Source organism: Giraffa tippelskirchi, chromosome 8, assembly GCF_054371585.1.
Source record: "Giraffa tippelskirchi isolate mGirTip1 chromosome 8, T2T-mGirTip1v1.2.pri, whole genome shotgun sequence".
In the NCBI taxonomy this organism is placed as follows: Eukaryota; Metazoa; Chordata; class Mammalia; order Artiodactyla; family Giraffidae; genus Giraffa; species Giraffa tippelskirchi.
Genome location: NC_137282.1, coordinates 129338941 through 129359791, shown reverse-complemented (window position 1 = coordinate 129359791; position 20851 = coordinate 129338941). Strand labels below are relative to the sequence as shown.

The 20851-nt window shown below is 41.8% G+C and overlaps 2 protein-coding genes across 5 annotated transcripts in view; one reads left to right on the top strand and one right to left on the bottom strand.

Annotated features, from left to right (window-relative positions):
- DNAH8 (dynein axonemal heavy chain 8) overlaps positions 1–20851 on the bottom strand; it is a 326388-nt gene that overhangs the window by 23492 nt on the left and 282045 nt on the right. For all 4 annotated transcript variants that reach the window (XM_081523221.1, XM_081523219.1, XM_081523218.1 and 1 more), the window contains one exon: positions 20414–20574. In XM_081523221.1, coding sequence (XP_081379347.1) covers positions 20414–20574 — 161 coding nt within the window. The remainder of the gene's footprint in view (positions 1–20413; positions 20575–20851) is intronic.
- On the top strand, positions 16842–20206 carry LOC145518555 (uncharacterized). The gene is made up of 3 exons (XM_081523223.1): positions 16842–19518; positions 19833–19948; positions 20069–20206. The coding sequence occupies exons 1-3, from the start codon at positions 19292–19294 to the stop codon at positions 20080–20082; spliced, it is 357 nt and encodes a 118-aa protein (XP_081379349.1). The 5' UTR covers positions 16842–19291; the 3' UTR covers positions 20083–20206.

Genomic DNA, 20851 nt, shown 5'->3' with positions numbered 1-20851 from the left:
AGTCAGAAATGGCCAGTCGAGTCATTCTCTTTGAATCTTTCTTCCTTGTACAATTTCATCACTCTGACTCACTCTTCTGCTACAAAAGCTTGTGTGATTAAATTGGGCCCACTTGGATAATTTAGGCTAACATCCCCATCTCAAGGTCCTTAACCTTAATAGCATCTGTAAAGTCCTACTTGTCACATTAGGTAACATATTTACAGCTTTTAAGGATTAGGATGTGGACATCTTTGGGGGAAGTCTCTACCCAGTAATAGTTAATGATGGCTTAAACAGCAGATTAGATATAGCCAAATAAATAATTAGAAAACAGGAAAACAGATCTCAAGACATTATCTAGAATGCTGCAGAGGGGAAAATAAATGGGAAATATAAAGTTAAGAGGCATATAGGCTAAAGTAGTACATTCTAACATACTTCTAGAAAAGTTTGAGAAAGATAGAAGAAGGAGAATTAGAAAGAGATAATAACTGAAGAAATAATGACTGAGAATTGATGAAAGATTTGAATCCTCAAGTTCAGGAAACTCGATGCATCCTAAATAGGAAAAACAAACAAGTAAATAGAAACCCATGTGCAGACATATCAACATAGCACAAAGATGGTGGAGTAGAAGGACATGCTCTCATCTTCTCCTGAGAGAATTCCAACATTTCAACTCACTGCTGAACAACCATCGATAGCAGAATATTGGATCCCACCAAAAAAAATAGGCCATGTGCAAGGGCAAAGGAGAAGCCCCAACAAGATGGTAGGAGGGGCGAAATCACATTTAGAATCAAACCCCACAACCTGCCAGAGACTCTCGAAGGGCTCAAATAAAACCTTGTGCACACCAGGACACAGAGACCCCACAGAGACTGAGCCAGCCCTGCCTTTGAGTGTTTGAGTGTCTCCGGTGAAGTCACAGGTCAGCAGTGGCCTGCTGCGGGGACAGGGCCTCTGGCTGCAGCAGACCTGGGAGGCATGGTGGGGGGTGTAAGTTCTCTTGGAGGAGGTGGCCATTAGCCCCACCACAGAACCACCAAGGAGATGACCCAAAAACTGGAGAACAATTATACCAAAGAAGTTTTTGCACTGTTACTGAGGTTCTAGGACCCACAACAGAGTTCCCAACCTGGGGATCCAGCAAAGGGACCGAGAAACCCCAGGGAATTTGACTGTGGAGGCCAGTGGGATTTAATTACAGAACTTCCACAGGCCTGGGGAAACAGACAATTGGAGGGCACAAACAGAACCTTGTGCCCACCAGGACCCAGAAGAAAGGAGCAGTGACCCCCCAAGAGACTGAGCCAGACCTGCCTGTGAGTGTCCAGGAGTCTCCAGTGTAGGTGTGGATTGACAGTGACCTGTTGCGGGGTCAGGGGGCACTGTATACAACAGTGCTGGCATAAGTCCTTTTGAAGGAGGTCACCATTACCACCATTACCCCTACCATAGTTTGGCCTCAAGCCAAACAACAGGGAGGGAACACAGCTCCACCCATCAACAGAAAATTAGATTAAAGATTTACTGAGCATGGCCCTGCCCATCAGAACAAGACCCAGATTCCCCCACTCAGGAAGATTCCACAAGCCTCTTATCCTTATCAGTCAGAGGGCAGACAGAGGAAAATCACAATCACAGAAAACTGGCCAGCCTGATCACATGGATCACAGCCTTATCTAACTCAGTGAAACTATGAACCACGCCATGTAGGGCCACCCAAGACAGACGGGTCATGCTGGAGAGTTGTGACAAAATGTGGTCTGCTGAAGAAGGGAATGGAAAACCACTTCAGTCTTCTTGCCTTGCGAACCACATGAATGGTATAAAAAGGCAAAAAAGGCAAAAAAGATATGACACTGAAAGATGAACTCCCCAGGTCAGTAGGTGCCCAATACGCTCCTTGAGAAGAGGGGAGAAATAACTCCAGAAAGAATGAAGAGATGAAGCCAAAGCAAAAAACAAACAAACAAACAAAAAACGCCCAGTTGTGGATATGACTGGTGATGGAAGTAAAGTCTGATGCTGTAAAGAACAATATTGCATAGGAACCTGGAATGTTAGGTCCATGAATTAAAGTAAATTAGACGTGGTCAAACAGGAGATAGTAAGAGTGAACATCAACATTTTAGGAATCAGTGAAATAAAATGGACTGGAATGGGCAAATTTAATTCAGATGACCATTATATCTACTACAGTGGGTAAGAATCCCTTAGAAGAAGTGGAGTAGGCCTCATAGTCAACAAAAGAGTCTGAAATGCAGTACTTGGGTGCAATCTCAAAAACGACAGAATGATCTCTTCTTTCCAAAGCAAACCATTCAGTATCACAGTAATCCAAGTCTATGCCCCAACCACTAATGCCAAAGAAGCTGAAGTTGAACGGTTCTATGAAGACCTACAAGACCTTCTAGAACTAACACCCCCAAAAGATGTCCTTTTCATCATAGGGGACTGAATGCAAAAGTAGGAAGTCAAGAGATAACTGGAGTAACAGGCAAGTTTGGCCTTGGAGTACAAAATGAAGCAGGGCAAAGGCTAATAGAGTTTTGCCAAGAGAATGCACTGGTCATAGCAAATACTCTCCCCCAACAACACAAGAGACGACTCTACACATGGACATCACCAGATGGTCAACACTGAAATCAGATTAATTATATTCTTTGCAGCCAAAGATGGAGAAGCTCTATACAGTCAGCAAAAACAAGACTGGGAGCTGACTGTGGCTCAGATCATGAACTCCTTATTGCAAAATTCAGACTTAAATTGAAGAAAGTAGGGAAAACCACTAGACCATTCAGGTATGACCTAAATCAAATCCCTTATGATTATAGAGTGGAAGTGACAAATAGATTCAAGAGATTAGATCTGATAGACAGAGTGCCTGAAGAACTATGGACGGAAGTTCATGACATTGTACAGGAGGCAGTGATCAAAATCATCCCCAAGAAAAAGAAATGCAGCAAGGCAAGATGGTTGTCTGAGGAGGCCTTACAAATAGCTGAGGAAAGAAGAGAAGCAAAAGGGAAAAGAGAAAAGGGAAGATATATCCATCTGAATGAAGAGTTTCAAAGAATAGTAAGGAGAGATAAGAAAGCCTTCCTCAGTGATCAAAGCAAACAAATAGAGGAAAACAATAGAATGGGAAAGACTAGTGACCTCTTCAATAAAATTAGAGATAACAAGAGAACATTTCATGCAAAGATGGGCACAATAAAGGACAGAAACGGTATGGACCTAATGGAAGCAGAAGATATTAAGAAGCGGTGTCAAGAATACACAGAAGAATTATACAAAAAAGATCTTAATGATTCAGATAACCATGATAGTGTGATCACTCACCTAGAGCCAGACATCTTGAAATGTGAAGTCAAGTGGGCCTTAGGAAGGATCACTATGAACAAAACTAGTGGAGGTAATGGAATTCCAGCTGAGTTATTTCAAATCCTAAAAGATAATACTATTATAGTGCTGCACTCAATATGCCAGCAAATTTGAAAAACTCAGCAGTGGCCACAGGACTGGAAAAAGTCAGTTTTCTTTCCAATCCCAAAGAAAGGCAATGCCAAAGAATGTTCAAATTATTGCACAACTGCACTCATCTCACACACTAGCAAAGTAATGTTCAAAATTCTCCAAACTAGGCTTCAACAGTACAGGATCTAAGAACTTCCAGATGTTCAAGTTGGATTTAGAAAAGGCAGAGGTCAAATTGCCAACATCCATTGGATTATAGAGAGCAAGAGAATTCCAGAAAAACATCTACTTCTGCTTTATTGACTATGCCAAAGCTTTTGACTGTGTGGATCACAATAAACTATGGAAAATTCTTCAAAAGATGGGAATACCAGGCCACCTTACCTGCTTCCTAAGAAATCAGTATGGAGGTCAAGAAGCAACTGTTAGAACTGGACATGGAACAACGGATTGGTTCCAAATTGGGAAAGGGGTACGTCAAGGCTGTACATTGTCACCCTGCTTATTTAACTTATAGGCAGAGTACATCATGCAAAATACCAGGCTGGATGAAGCACAAGCTGGAATCAAGATTGCAGGGAGAAATATCAATAACCTCAGGTAGGCAGATGACAGCACCCTAATGGCAGAAAGTGAAGAGGAACTAAAGAGCCTCTTGATGAAAATGAAAGAGGAGAGTGAAAAAGCTGGTTTAAAACTCAACATTCAAAAAACGAAGCTCATGGCATCTGGTCCCATCACTACATGGCAAATAGGTGGGGAAACAATGGAAACAGTGATAGATTTTATTTTCTTGGGCTCCAAAATCACTGCAAATGGTGACTACAGCCATGAAATTAAAAGATGCTTGCTCCTTGGAAGAAAAGCTATGACTGATCTAGACACTGGTCATATGTCTCTCTTTAATATGTCTCTGCATATTAAAAAGCAGAGGTATCACTTTGTCGAGAAACGTCCATCCTGTCAAAGCTATGTTTTTTCCAGTAGTCATGTATGAATGTGAGACTTGGACCATAAAGAAAGCTGAGCACCAAAGAATTGATCCTTTTGAACTGTAGTGTTGGAGAAGATTCTTGAGAGTCCCTTGGACTGCAAGGAGATCAAACCAGTCAATCCTAGAGGAGATCAGTCCTGAATATTCATTGGAAGGACTGATGCTAAAGCTGAAGCTCCACTACTTTGGCCAACTGATGCGAAAAACTGACTCATTAGAAAAGACCCTGACACTGGAAAAGATTGAAAGCAGGTGGAGAAGGGGATGGCAGAGAATGAGATGGTTGGATGGCATCACCAACTCAATGGACATGAGTTTGAGCAAACTTTGGGAGTTGGTGATGGACAGGGAAGCCTGGCGTGATGCAGTCCATGGGGTCACAAAGAGTCAGACATGGCTGAGCGACTGAACTGAACTGAGACATATCACCACGGAATTGTTGAACATCAAAAACAAAGACAATATCTTAAAAGCAGTTAGAGAGAAAAAGAAATTATATAGAAGGAAATGACAATTAGACTGGCAACTGATTCCTCAATAGCAGCAGTGAAAGCCAGAAGGAAAGAACAGTAAATTCTGTGTGCTAGGATTAACTGTAAATACAGAATTGTATCCCAAACAAAATTATCTTTCATGAATGAGGGCAAGGCTAAAGATTTGAACAGACATTTCAGCAAACGGAGTAGTTGTACTGATGGCCAGTTACACATAAAAAGATGCTCAACCTCATTATTTGCTAAGAAAATACAAATGAAAATCACAATGAGATACCACTTCACATTTATAAGAATGGTTACAATAAAAAAACAGATAATAACAAATGCTGACAACAATATGGAGAAACTTAAGCCCTCATACATCGCTGGAGGATATTGTAAAATGGTGCAGGTTCTTTGGAAAATAAGTTAGCAGTTTCCTAAAATGTTAGGGATAGATTAACTATCTGACCCAATAATTACATTCCTAGTTGTCTGTTCAAGAGAAATGAAAAGACTTTCCACACAAGGACTTGCCTGTGAATGTTCTACCAGCATTATTCATAATAATAAAAAAGTGGAAACTACCCAAACATCCATTAACTGTTGAATGGATAAACAAAATGTGATATATTCATGTGTGAGTGCTACGTCGCTTCAGTCATGTCTGACTCTTTGCGACCTTATGGACTGTAGCCTGCCAGGCTTCTCTGTCCATGGGATTCTCCAGGCAAGAATACTGGAGTGGGTTGCCATGCCCTTCTCCAGGGGATCTTCCCGACCCAAGGATGAAATCATGTCTCTTATGTCTCCTGCACTGGCAGAAGGTTCTTTACCCCTAGTGCCATTATATTCACATATATATGGGAATATTATTTGACAATCAAAAGCAATGAAGCACTGATACATGCTAAAACGTGGATGAACTTTAAAAACATTATATTAAATGAAAGAATCCGTACACAAAAGACACATAGTATATGATTTCAAGATACAGGAAATGTCCAGAAAAGGCCAATCTATAGAAACAGAAAGTAGATTAGTGGTGCTCTGGGGCTGGGGGTGGGAGTGTGAGTTGATTACATATGGGCTCATGAATTCTTTGAAGGTAATGGAAATATTCTGAAATTAGAGAACTGTCCACTAAATATGAATGAATTTATGACAGGTAAACTATAACTCAATAAGGCTATTTTTCAAAAAAGAAGGGCAAAATAAGACATTTGCGGGAAAAAAAAGTTTACAATCAACAGACCCTCAGTGAAAGAAATTATAAAGTGTATATTTCAGAAGGGAAGATAATTATTCTGATGGAAGATTTGAGATGTAGAAAAGAATGGGTCCATGCGTGGGTAAACATTATGGTATAAAACAACAATTATATGTCTCATTGTGGTGTTAGAAAAGAAAGACGATAAAATTAAAATGCTGAAATGCCAGGAGACAAGTAATGTAGTTAAAGTTGCCTAAGAATTTAATTGAGAAGAGGGTAAAGAAGTTCGTTTTAGGTTTAATTAAAAATTAATGTTAAAATTCCTAGGGTAATCAGAAAAAGAACAGAAGCACAGTACATAACTTCCAAACTAGCCAAGGGGGAAAATACAAAGAGAAAAATCCATATTCGGCAAAAGATCAAAAAGGAGGAAGAAGAAAAGAAACAAAACATAGAATCAATATAAAAAAGGCAATGTTTTATGTTTATTCTTTGTATTTTATAAATGCTCCTGTATTTATTCAACATTTAATAAACTGGTTTAAAACTAATCAGACAAATATAAAAATATGTATGTACAAGACTACTTATGACAGTATTTGTAACAATAAATCCTAAAAAAGCTCTATAAAAATCTATACATCTAGTAAAAATGGTGATGTAGTTCTATATTAATTGATAAGGTAGAGTTACTGAAGTGATATTATTCAATGAAATGTGTTCTTCACTCATCTGTGTTACTCTTTGCAACCCCTTGGACAGAGGAAACTGGCAGGCTCCTCTGTCCATGGAATTCTCCAGGCAAGGATACTGGAGTGGGTAGCCATTCCCTTCTTCAGGGGATCTTCCCAGGTCTCCTGCATTGCAGGCAGATTCTTTACCATCTGAGCTACCAGGAAAGCCCATGAAATGAAATAGCATGGTACAAAACCATACAGTATGATCTAATTTTTTCTTGATAATATCATGTGTATAGTAATAGGAAAACTTTGGTATGATGAGTTTTTTATGTGATTATTATTTTTTGGTTTTCTATTTTCTGTATTGCTAATTTATCTTACTGAAAAAGTAGGATTTTTTTTAATAAAGAATATTAAAACCATTTTCATTTTGAAAAATAGAAAAAAAAATAAGCCCTTAGATACAAAGCCCACCACAAGGTTAAGAACTCAACTCAGATGAATCAGTGAGAAATGTTTGAGGTTCCTTGAAACATGTCTTACAAATCCCTAGTAACATTTATGCTCCACAAAAAGGCCCTCTTCTGCCTTTTCTTACAGCATATGGGATGAGAGTCTTATCTTTCTCTTTCTTCATCTCTAGGTGTGAATTAAACAACCTTTTGTGAAACAGCCTACTAACAGGCAGAATCTTAAGGAGCTACTGCTAAAATTATCCAGGATTCTCTACTTATGAAAAATTGTATTTTGTGAACAGAGGGAATTCTATTCAGCTAGCCTTTAATTCATTTAGGAAACCAGCCGAAGAATGGAAGAGACGTTTCTCTCTTCAGCATTTTTATTGATTGACTGGCATCGGGACGCAAACCTGCGTGTCCAAACAACTGCATCCTTTCTGAAAGTCGTGGCTTAAGGTAACTGCATCTGGACCCAGGCTTTACAGCTGGATTTTGAGTCAGGTACAGTGATTATGAGGGTTCTGTGTCAGACCAATAAATGTCTGTAACCCAACCAGAGTTAGGGTATTAACTCTACATAACCTTTAAGCATATGAATCACACAAGAAGGCCCAATAAGGTAGGAGGTGATTTTTAACAAATGAAAATGGATTTTGTGTAATTTTACATAAAATTTTAATCTCTAAATTACTTTTTGTTGAATAACCTTTAGATGTTGGGGTTTTAGAGTGTCCCAAAAGACATTTATTTCAAAAGTTGGAACACGAACATGTCAAGCACGCACACAGTTGAATATATGAATAGAGAGCAAAATATTCTGGTAAAATTGCACCAAAGACACTTGCAAGCCATTCCTAAACTTTGAAGAATGGTGTCATCCCAGGTTTAAAAGCTGTACTAGGGGAAGGGTGGGGAGAAGGGACAGTCAGGGGGGTCGGGTTTGAGACGCACACACAGCTGTATTTAAAATGAATCATCGACAAAGACCCACTGTACAGCACAGGGAACGCCACTCAATGTTATGTAACAACCTAAACAGGAAAAGAATTTGAAAAAGAATAGATCGTGTACATGAATAAGTGAATCGCTTTTCTGTACACCCCAAACTATCACAACATTGTTAATCAACTATACTCCAATATAAAATAAAAAGTTAAAAAAAGAAATTTCACATACGCCAAAAAAGTCATGCAAAGTATAAGAAAAATGAAAATAACTCTGAAGGGGGAAAAATCCTATGAACAAAGGTGATGGGACAACAACATGAAGTTACCAAAAGGAGCCAGGGCCAGTAGCGCGATGGATAACGCGTCTGACTACGGATCAGAAGTTACCAAAAGGGAGGGAGCCACATGCTACCATATGCATTTTTCAGAAATCTAAATTTCTGCATGATTCACAGTATTCCTAGATCTCACTGTAGCTTTAGATCCAGTGAAGACAGAATATGCGGTGAATGGCTGTATTAGGCAAGATGAGGTGTCATTGTCACTGGCACCTTACCGAGCATCATGAAATATTAATACAACATTAAATCTCTGACTTTATCATGAACTCCGTGTACCCACGTTTCCACTGACTCTTAGGGCTCTCTGTTTCCTAAGTCAAACAAACCCCAAACCTACCTCACTGTTTTATTCTCCTTTTCCCTTCACCTGAACTGCTTCTTGCCCCATCTCCTTTGACAACATCGATGTCTTCGTCCAGCTGCTCAACCTATGAATTCAGAAATAGCCTTCTTCTGATGTCATATTCCCCGTGGGTCTTGGTTTCCAAGTCTTATGTCTAAATCATTTCTAGGATCCATCTAGAAAATTCCTGTGTCTTCATCCCCACTGCCTTCAGAACTGCCCCAAGCTCTTTTGAGTGACACCCAAAAGCTTCAAAAGCCAATCTCTGCATCTGCTTCAGCCTCAAGGTCAGACACCTCTCTTCAAGCCCCTCCTTCCCACGCTTTAGGCGCTAAGGGCTCGGTTCCCCACACACATCGTATCCGTCTCTGGATGGTCCCTCTGGGTAGGTGCCCCAATCTATGTCTTTTCTCTCATTGAGGTAAAGTGTTTATTTTAAATATTTGTTTATGTATTTGACTGCGTTGGATTTTAGCTGTGGCATGCGGGATCTTCCTGGCAGCGAATGGACTCTCTAGTTGAGGCACACAGGCTCCGGAGCACGTGGGCTCGGTAACTGCGGTTACGCAGGCTTAGCTGATCTGTGGCTTGTGGGATCTAAGTTCCCTGACCAGGGATTGAAACCCATGTCTCCCACATTGCAAGGTGGCTTCTTAACCACTGGATCCCCAGGGAAGCCTCCATTTATTTTTAATTATACATATTGCAGGTGTACCACTTGATGACTCCATATATGTATGCATCCTTCCAGCTCATCATCTTCCTCTTTACTTGCTCTCTGTCCTTCTTGCGGCCTCCTCACCCCACCCCACCCCCGGCATACTGCAGTCACCTCCTCCCCACCCCTTCTCTAACCTGAGAACTCCTGCACATCCTTTAAGGTACGACTCCAATGTGGACTGTCTCACTGGCTTACTTTGACCCCTAAGTTGGAATTTACTGCTCCTTTGCCTTTGCTCTCATAGCAGCATGAATAATACCTCCTGATTTTAGAGTTAACCATATCACACTGCATAACTATTTGCCACTCATCTATCTTCCCTAATAGCCGATGAGCTCCAAGGGCAAGGACTGAGTCTTACTGATCTTTGTATCCCCAGGCCGGCTAGGGAGTATGTTATCAATAAATATTTGTTTATTGAATTGAGGCCAACTAGCTTGGATTGCATTAAACCTAAAATACAAAGGAGAGCAATTCTCCAATATTTAAAGGGCATGAAAATTTAACTATATGTTCCTTCTTATGGTAAAAGTATAGTATATTATCATTACTGTCCATTTTTTCCAGGCACCTTCCCACATACAAAGGGATATATATATATGTATTCCTCACAACACAGGAGAATCAGATATAATTTAAATATGATTAAATTTAAACAGAGACCTTTAAAGTTTACAGAGAAGAAGACAACAGTAAATTTCCACGCATACTAAGAAAACCCGAGCTCATTCTCCCTACCTGTTCTAGCTACAAATAAAAAAGGGGAAAGACTCCATAACTGGGATTCTCAGGAGCTCTCTTGGCTTCCCTTCAGCTTGAATCTTTTCTGGAAACATGCTGTGCATCAGTGGCTGGGTGCCAACATCACACTCCAGTGCAGACACGACCCACTTGCTCTTGGCTGGCACCAGTCACGTTCACCAGCCCTCCATGGAGGGACCGATGGAGTTGTTGCTGCTAGATTTCACCTAAGCAATCACTTTCACGGTGGATAATTTCATTTTTTATGAGGGGATCTGAAAACAGTCCTCACACTATGGATGATGGGGACAAACCCCTAAAAAAGCTGACTCATTTTGCACAGGAGCTGGACAAGCTCTCCAGATCGCATCCCCACCACACATTTTATTAGGTGCAGAATGCCAGGGCTGTACAGTTTACATTTCTTTTTTCTACAAAGTGTTTTCTATTTGTAAAGATAGGAAAGGCAGAAGCCTCATTAGCTGGTTAGAATGGAGAATTGTGAATATCTCTATATGCCTCAAAGCCCAAGGGCTTTCAAGAAAACAATCCCCATAAAAGCTCTGAGATGAAGAACAGAAACTATAATACTCCATGAGCTTTGGTCCCAAGTCACTTCTAGAAGAAAAATCTCTCTTTGGAGTAAATATGGGACTTGCAGTTCACACTGGACTTGCAGCTTTGTGGTTTGGGGGAGATGTCTAGGTCATCTCTGTTGGGTTGGACAGTCGGGGGTCATGGAAAATAAAATGCAGACAAAAAACCAGAACAGTCTATCACAAAAAAACAGAACAGTCTATAAAATACACAATTAACCATCTAATGAGCTATCAGTGCACTGTCATATCCAAGCCAGCCTAGATTTATCTACATCTTCACACATGAAATATCAATGGGCATAAATTTTTTAATAAAAATCTGAAGCTCAAAAGTCAGCCCAAACTATAGGGAATACAATTAAATTTATCTTGAATGGAAATGAACATAAAAGTTGTAATAAGACATTTGATAAATTTCAGAAGGTAGAAAAGTATGCATAACTGCTAATGACTACAAGAGTGAAAATAATTGTTTCTGACATTGAGGTAGTTGAATGTACAGAGTACTTGGTATCTTATAAATCTAGATAATAAAATGGGAATAAACTATGCATTTTTTATGGTTCTTATCACCAAGGTATCTAAGCTCTTGGGAGAGATTTTATTTATTTTGTAGCATTTATTCAGCTGGATTTCCCCCCTCTACTTCAGGGGTCGGGCATGCTTAAGCAGGATCGAGGAGAAGGACTCATGGTCCCCCCTCCCCCAAAGTTCCTTCTTCTCTCAAATTTATGGATGCTGACGTTAGAGTACAGATTCCCATCAACAGGCTCTCTACATTGGCCCAATTATAGCCACTGGGCCTGTCTGGAAGCAAGAGGGGTGTTGGACAGGGTGGACAGTCAGAAAAACTAGTAAGGATTCCTCTAGCTGGTGACATCCACACAGATTCAGTTAGCGATAGAGGTCACCACCTCTATCGTTACAACTGTTATCTCTGTACAAATACACTCAAACCTCTCACCTGGGCTCCAGTCCACATGATACACTCTCTTTCCCCTCAGACACATCCCATCATCTTTCCCAACTCAACACACCCAAACAGGACTCTGTAATTCCACCTCAAATGCAATCCTGTTCCCAACTCCTCCACCATCCCAGCTCCCATACTAACAGGGAATCCTTTACCTCTTTCATTTCACGTAGAACGTGGAGAGTCGCTTCTACGTGACTCTTCTACGTGAAGGGTGTGGTTGGGAGGAGACCAGGGGTAGGTTTTAGCTGGGAAGTTCATAGGTTTCCCTGGTGGGCTCAGATGGTAAAGAATCTGCCTGCAATGCAGAAGACCCAGGTTTGATCCCTGGGTCAGGAAGAACCCCCCCTGGAGAAGAAAATGGCTATCCACTCCAGTATTTCTTGCCTGGGAAATCCCATGGACAGAAGAGTCTGGCGGGTTACAGTCCATGGGATCGCAGAGTCAGACACGACTGAGCAACTAACACCCTTTTGACAGTTATTGCTTACTGCCTCCTGATGGCTGGTGGGGCAACAGTGAGGCGTTGGAGCACAGCCCTCCAAGAAGGTGGGCTCAATTGCCAGGAAGGGGGAGGCCAGGATTACAGTCACCACATATTTCAGAGACCAGAGAGAAGAAATATCAAATCTAGAACAAAACTCACTCAGAGGTTGAGAAACTGACCAAAGGTGCAGCTTCCAAACTGAGCAGGAGACAGAAATGGGCCAAGGTTCCTGGAAAGAGGGAGACCCTAGGGAAGACCCTAGGACAGACTGAAGGGGGAAGTTAAGAATGAAGAGAGATAAGAGGAGGATCACAAGTCTTACACACCAGCTAGTTGCTTCTAGCAGAAATAGTCCTCCAAGCGAGGCAGAGTTACAGCACTTTGTACGTGACCTCACTCAGTGTGATCAGAGGTTGCAAGATCCTGATGCTCAATTTGGGGAAAAGACAGCTTGCTGAATCTGGAGCACCCCAGCCAGCAATGGCAGATGAGCCTTTGGAGAGGGCTGAGAAGAGAGATTTGCCACATGACAAAGAAAGCTCGCCATGTCCTCTCTGTCCAGCAGGTAGCAGCAACAAATAGATGGAAACCACAGAAGACTCTCAGTCACTGCTCTGTATTCACTAAATCCATCTCCTTGTGGGGCTGGTTCTCAGCTTCACTCTACCCTCTCCCTCTGTCATCATCCCTAATCTCTACTGGCATCATTACATACCTGGATTTATTCACAGGGTCTCCAAGATGGCCTCTTAGTCCAAACAGCCTTTAAATATAGTGAAAATGCGCTCAGTTTCACTTAAAATAAGAAGAAATAAAGCTATGCTGAGAAGCCATTTGTCACTTGTCATATTGGTGAAAAACAAGCTTCACTAACACTCTGCTGACTGAATTATACTGTTGCCTGTGTGACACTGTATGTGTCTTATTGTTGGTGAGAGTGTAAAACAGCATAGTCCTCTGCAAGGGAAACTGGAAATATTCATTAATCCTTGATCTAGCAATCCCACCCACAGCAATTTATCCTGAAAAATACATCTCTAACAACATGAGAAAAGCATAAGCATGATATTATTAATTGAGGAACTACAGGAGACAGCAAAATATTGGAAACAACCAACATGCCCATCCATAGGAAAATGGATGAATGAACTATAATACATATGATCCAGGCATATCTGTTTCTCTGCGCTTTGGTGTTTTACACTTCAAAGAGACTGCAATTTTTACAAATTGAAGGTTTGTGAAAACCCTGTGTCAGTCAAGTCTATTGGCATCATTTTTTCCAACAGCATTTGCTCATTTCATATCTCTGAGTCACATTTTGGTAATTCTCACAGTATTTCTAACTTTTATTATTATTTTATTGTATTTGTTACAGTGATCTGTGATTAGAGACCTTTGATGTTACTACTATGACCCGCTGAAGACTCAGATAAAGGTAAGCATTTTAAAGCAATAAACTATTTTAAAATAAGATGGGTACATTTGTTTTTTAGACATAATTCTACTGCACACATAATTGGCTACAGTTAAGTTAGTGTGAACATTACATTTATATGCACCGGGAAACTAAAAATATCATGTGGCTTGTTTTATTGTGGTAGTACAGGAGACAGGAATCAAGACCACCCCCAAGAAAAAGAAATGCAAAAAACAAAATGGCTGTCTGAGAAGGCCTTACAAATAGCTGGGAAAAGACCGGAAGCGAAAAGCAAAGGAGAAGAGGAAAGATATACCCATTTGAATGCAGAGTTCCAAAGAATAGCAAGGAGAGATAAGAAAGACTTCCTCAGTGATCAATGCAAAGAAATAGAGGAAAACAATAGAATAGGAAAGACTAGAGATCTCTTCAAGAAAATTAGAGATACCAAGAGAACATTTCATGCAAAGATGGGCTCAATAAAGGACAGAAATAGTAGGGACCTAACAGAAGCAGAAGATATTAAGAAGAGGTGGCAAGAATACACAGAAGAATTGTACAAAAAAGATCTTTATGACCCAGATAACCACAATGGTGTGATCACTCACCTAGAGCCAGACATCCTGGAATGCGAAGTCAAGTGGGCCTTAGAAAGCGTCACTACGAACAAAACTAGTGGAAGTGATGGAATTCCAGCTGAGCTATTTCAAATCCTGAAAGATGACGCTGTGAAAGTGCTGTACTCAATATGCCAGCAAATATGGAAAACTCAGCAGTGGTGGCCACAGGACTGGAAAAGGTCAGTTTTCATTCCAATCCCAAAGAAAGGCAATGCCAAAGAATGCTCAAACTACTGCACAATTGCACTCATCTCACACACTAGTAAAGTAATGCTTAAAATTCTCCAAGCCGGGCTTCAGCAATACGTAAACCGTGAAATTCCAGATGTTCAAGCTGGTTTTAGAAAAGGCAGAGGAACCAGAGATCAAATTGCCAACATCCGCTGGATCATCGAAAAAGCAAGAGAGTACCAGAAAAACATCTATTTCTGCTTTATTGACTATGCCAAAGCCTTTGACTGTGTGAATCACAATAAACTGTGGACAATTCTGAAAGAGATGGGAATACCAGACCATCTGACCTGCCTCTTGAGAAACGTGTCTGCAGGTCAGGAAGCAACAGTTAGAACTGGACATGGAACAACAGACTGGTTCCAAATAGGAAAAGGAGTACGTCAAGGCTGTATATTGTCACCCTGCTTATTTAACTTATATGCAGAGTACATCATGAGAAACGCTGGGCTGGAGGAAGCAGAAGCTGGAATCAAGATTACCAGGAGAAATATCAATAACCTCAGATATGCAGATGCCACCACTCTTATGGCAGAAAGTGAAGAAGAACTAAAGAGCCTCTTGATGAAAGTGAAAGAGGAGAGTGAAAAAGTTGGCTTAAAGCTCAACATTCAGAAAACTAAGATGATAGCATCCGGTCCCATCACTTCATGGCAGATAGATGGGGAAACAGTGGCAACAGTGGCTGACTTTATTTTTCTGGGCTCCAAAATCACTGCAGATGGTGATTGCAGCCATGAAATTAAAAGACGCTTACTCCTTGGAAGGAAGGTTATGACCAACCTAGATAGCATATTAAAAAGCAGAGACATTACTTTGCCAACAAAGGTCCATCTAGTCAAGACTATGGTTTTTCCAGTGGTCATGTATGGATATGAGAGTTGGACGGTGAAGAAAGCTGAGCGCCAAAGAATTGATGCTTTTGAACTGTGGTGTTGGAGAAGACTCTTGAGAGTCCCTTGGACTGCAAGGAGATCCAACCAGTCCATCCTAAAGGAGATCAGTCCTGGGTGTTCATTGGAAGGACTGATGTTGAAGCTGAAACTCCAATGCTTTGGCCACCTGATGTGAAGAGCTGACTCACTGGAAAAGACCCTGATGCTGGGAAAGATTGAGGGCAGGAGGAGAAGGGGACGACAGAGGATGAGATGGCTGGATGGCATCACCGACTCGATGCACATGGGTTTGGGTGGACTCAGGGAGTTGGTGATGGACAGGGAGGCCTGGCGTGCTGCGGTTCATGGGGTCGCAAAGAGTCAGACACGACTGAGCGACTGAACTGAACTGAAATGATATCTCTGAGATGTGCCTTTAATTAGGAAGCTACCTATGAACATGTAGATGATTACAGGATCATTGTTAAGTGAAAAAAGTGAGACACACACAAATATATATGGCAATATATATACAAACATATATGTATATATATAATTACATATATAATTATATACATAATGACAATTTTGTATCAGAGAGAAAGGATAATAAGAATATATGTGATACTTATGTATGAGCAAAAAGAAATACAAAGGAGATAAACCAGAAGCTAATGCATTTGGTTGCCTATAACAGATGTGACTTAGCAGCGGCAGCAGCAACAGAAGGGGGACTGGGTTGGGAGGGCCGAGACTTAGAATTCTAAGAACCACATTATACAGCTGTGACTTTTGAGCCATATTCATGTTTTACATATTTAAAACAATCAACAAAATTTGTTGTAAAACCCTAAAAAGTAATACAAATAGAAACAAGTGAATGTACTTATGTATCAACTGATTGCATGAACTCACAGAAAAATCAATCTGAATAACTTCTGAACATAGTGCTCTGTACACTCCAATGGGATATATTCTAGGGGACAAAAAGAACTGCAAAAAAGTCTTGACCTCCAGTTGGTACATCTGTTGTTGGTCATATGGTATTGGTGGTGAAATGGAATAGGATCCTATAGTCCTTTCCCCTCATGTTGTCAGCCTGCCTTTTGTCTGTGGGAAAACTTTAACCAAAGAATAAGTTTAATCAGAGAAGAGAGAAAATGCAGAAACAAAGGAAAATAGTCCAACAAGACTAAATAAAAACAGTTCAGTCATTAAGCATGGTCAAGGACTTTTAGTACCTCCTCAAGGGCTATTGTGGAGAAGGTAATGGCAACCCACTCCAGTACTCTTGCCTGGGAAATCCCATGGACAGAGGAGCCTGGTAGGCTGCAGTCCATGGGGTCGCACAGAGTCGGACACGACTGAAGCGACTTAGCAGCAGCAGCAGCAGTGAGGGCTATAGATAATGTTCTAAGCCATATCCTATGAGCTGTCTTACAGATACTGAAACCCCCACCAGGTGGAAGAACTTAACTACATGATGACTAGGCTTGTCGCTATGACAAAAGCTGCCACGATTCTGGGAATTAACCTCAAGGAAACGGGAACAAACTGACCCTGGAGCTGAGGATTAACTGTACTTAAAACAATCAGGATGACGCTGGTCAGACCACCGATGGCCAGTTTTAAGATGACTGTCAGGGCTGACTGTGCTGTTTCTACATGTAGCCCCTCCCTCTGTCTATAAAAGCTTCTGCCCCCGACCGTCAGTGGAAGGGAGTCAGCCTTTGGACAGGCGTCTGCCCTCCCCAGCGGTTGCCAGCATCCAAAGTAAAGCAAAGTTTCCTTTCCACCAACTTGCCCCTTGATTGGCTTTTGAGCAGCTACCAGCTGGACCCCACTTTCCATAACAGTGTAATCTGGAGCAGATGAGTAAACATACTGAAGTACTGAGAACCTGAGCTCTCCCCGTGGGAGAAAGGAGATCACTGGATGAAATGAGGGAAGACAAGGAAGAGCCCTGAGGTGTACAGTCGGTACTGGAGTTCCCGCATGAGCTCATGATGTTTTGAAAAAAACACGTATCTCCTATCTCTGCCCACTCAGAGGGTCTATAAGCACACACACACACAAACAGATGTGGTTATGTATGGATATAGCTGTAGATGGATAAATAAACTGCCAAATACAGAACAAAAGAAAAGCTAGTGGAACAAAATGTTAACAGTTGGTGAACCTAGGCAAAGGGTATACCCTGTACCGGCAACTTTTATGAGGGTTTATAATAGTTCAAGAAAGAAAGTCAAAGAAAAAACAAAACAAAACAGTCTGTCTTTATCATTGCCTCCCATCTGGATTAGTTTGGTTGCTCTTCTCTGGACTTTTCTAGCTCTGGTTTATCTCTCTTGAGAGCCGGTGACCAAAACTGCCTACAGCAATCCAGTCACAGGAACGCCACCCCTGTAAGCTAGGGTGAGACACTGTCAACCTGGCTTCATATATTCCTTGGTAGGATCCTGTGGTACCCGACAGGATCAGACTCTCTAGGTACCAGCCAATGTGGCTCTTCGGGCTCTTGCCAAGGATGGAGTCAAAGTTTAGAGCCCTCATAAGTGAACCATTTCGATGGCTAATTTACAAGTACATTAAAACTTACTGGCCATTTTTCTGCCCATTCCCTCGAACTTATGAGATCTTTCTGTGGACTATCTCTATTAATTAGACTATCCACGGCCTAAGAGAATTTATTATCACCGACACATTCAACAAATGTGACACTATTCAACAAACAGTACCTGAGCAGCAGGCACTATTTAACCCTGGAGCTACAGTAGTGAAAACAGGCAGACATTTCAACATAATGGAGCTTACGTTAATGAAGATTTCAAAGGGGGGAAAGGAAGCCAGATTGATAGACAACAAGCAATTATATAAGTGAATAAAGAGTTGGTGATACATTCGACAGGAAAAAAGCAGGCAAGGAAGATGGAGTTTAGGGTGGGAGTTGGGGAGTGGTTTGCAATTTTAAAAAAGGTAGCCAGGGAAGGCATCTTTGAGAAGGTGACATTAAGACCGGAAGAGGTGAAAAAGTGAGCCCCAGTGATATCTGGGGGAAGGATGTTCCAGGAAGTGTATTCTGTGGTAGGAAGGACCTGTGGTGGGAGCCATCTGGCCTGTCCAAGTAACAGGAAACTAGCAGAAGCTGGAGCTAAGCAGCACAATTGAGGGAGAGGGCAGAAGGAGACTGGCTGAAAGCACGGGGTCAGATGGCATCACTGGGCTTTGCAGGTCACCTGCAAAGGTCACTGTCAGCTCTTGCCCTTGACTTGGAGTGAAGACAGGAGCCTCAGGAGGGTTCTGGGCAGAGGAGTGGTTTGACACATGTTTCTAAAGTCTTAGTTAAATTAAAACTCCTTCCTACGACTTCCCTGGTGGTCCATTGGTTAAGACTCCATGCATCCACTGCAGGGGGCACAGGTTCGATCCCTGGTCAGGGAACTAAGATCCTGCATCCTGCACATGGTCAAAAAATTAACTAACTGATTAAAAACAACTCCTTTCCTGTGTGCTCTCTTTCAGATGATATTAATTCACAGCTAGATGTCTGAGGACTCCTTTTTATTTCTTCACTTCTTTCCTGTCTCCTGCTAACTTACAACAGTCTCTTAAGATAATACCTAGAGCTGCCACCAAAGCGCCGTCACTGTTCTGTCACGGGGTCTGAAACGAGTGATGGCCACTGTAGGTCTTTGGGGGTCACGCCCATGACTTTGAAGATGAAAAGAGGCATGCTAGAGTTTAGAGGATGTGGAGGGGTGAGAATGAACGTGAGTGACAAAGAGGCCAAGAGGCCAAGCCTTGTGCTAGGGCAGGGAGCATGCTCGGGGTGGAGAGAAGATACAGCGGGAGCAGGGATGCTGGGCCAGGACAGAGAACCAGGAGGTGGAAATGTCCACGCCCCATCGCAGAGCTGCTGGACTTGCTGCTGCAGGTGAGTGATTAGGAGCGAGGCACAACTTACTCCTCCCAGCGGTCACAGCTTATAATCTACAGCAGGAGTCCTGGTTTCTTCCATTTCCTGAAACGAGCCACTCTTCTGGATGTAAACTCTTGGTCTTTGGTCAGTGAGCCTCAGGCATGAACATCCACGGAGGCTCTCAGCTGGGGCTTCTTGGAGTCCTCTCTGCGGAGCTGGGTGGTCTTGGGTTCAGGTAGGGGGTGAGATCTCATCCAAAGGACGGGCCTGAGAAGGGGCCTGGGACTGGATGCCTGTCTTATCTCTTCCCTCATCACCTCTTACCACAGTGACTGGGACAGGGACATCCCATGGAGCCCTTCTGCCTGGGCTCTGCATCTGGGTCCTCTGCACCTGTGCTCGCAGCATCCTGCCCTCCAAGGCAGCTACTTACACAAGGATGCAGGTGAGCGAGGAGGGGGAGAGGGGCCATCTCTGAGAGGGTCAGAAGAAATACATGCCTCCTCCTCTTCTCTCTGCCCTCCTGAACCTTTTACATTCTGTTTGTGACCATTATTTTTAACAGATTTTTTGAGATAAAAGGCAAAGAACTATGAGACTACCATCCTACCAGATCAGTGGCATGAAGACCAAGAACACCAACTGGTTTTATGACACAACAGAGGAGAAATAATCGATGCATAAATTAAAGCTTTAACATTGTCATAAACTCCAGAACAGCAGGATTTAGCGATGGGCAAGCAGGTCAAGATAGGACAAAATTTTCATTGGGAGACAGGAAGTGACACTACTGTTTTTCACAGTAAAATAAAAAGAAGGGAAAGGAGAGAGATTAAGAGAGCAAATGAAGTACATAGACTTTGCCAGGCTGGGTTATATCCTTTCAAATTAAAAAATGCTGGGAACTTACGTGATATCGGCGTTTGGATGAAGCCCGAAGACTTCGGGGTTATCTAGGGATGGCAATAACTGGATGTATTCGAAATACTGATCCAAGGTTTTGCACACAGGGATTTTATACCCTGTATAAAAACAGAATGATGGTTCAAACATCTTCTCACTGAACCAGACCTATATCAGAGAGAAAACAGGACAAATAAATTGATGAATATCTTAATGAAAACCCCAAACTGCCACTGTCAAGGAGATAGGGTCACCTTATTTCCATTTTAAGCATTTTTTACATTGGGTTTGAAAGTTCCTTAACAAAACCACTGATAGTATAGTTAGACATATGGGTGCATGCTCAGTTACTTCAGTCATGTCCGATTCTTTGCAACCCCAACGGACTGTAGCCCACCATGGGATTATCCTAGCAAGACTACTGGAGAGGGTTGCCATTTCCTCC

Coding starts and splice junctions, on each gene's coding strand:
- LOC145518555 (XM_081523223.1), top strand. CDS start 19,292: ATGACTTTGAAGATGAAAAGAGGCATGCTAGAGTTTAGAGGATGTGGA. Junction 19,519..19,832: donor TGCTGGACTTGCTGCTGCAG/GTGAGTGATTAG, acceptor CTCTTACCACAG/TGACTGGGACAGGGACATCC.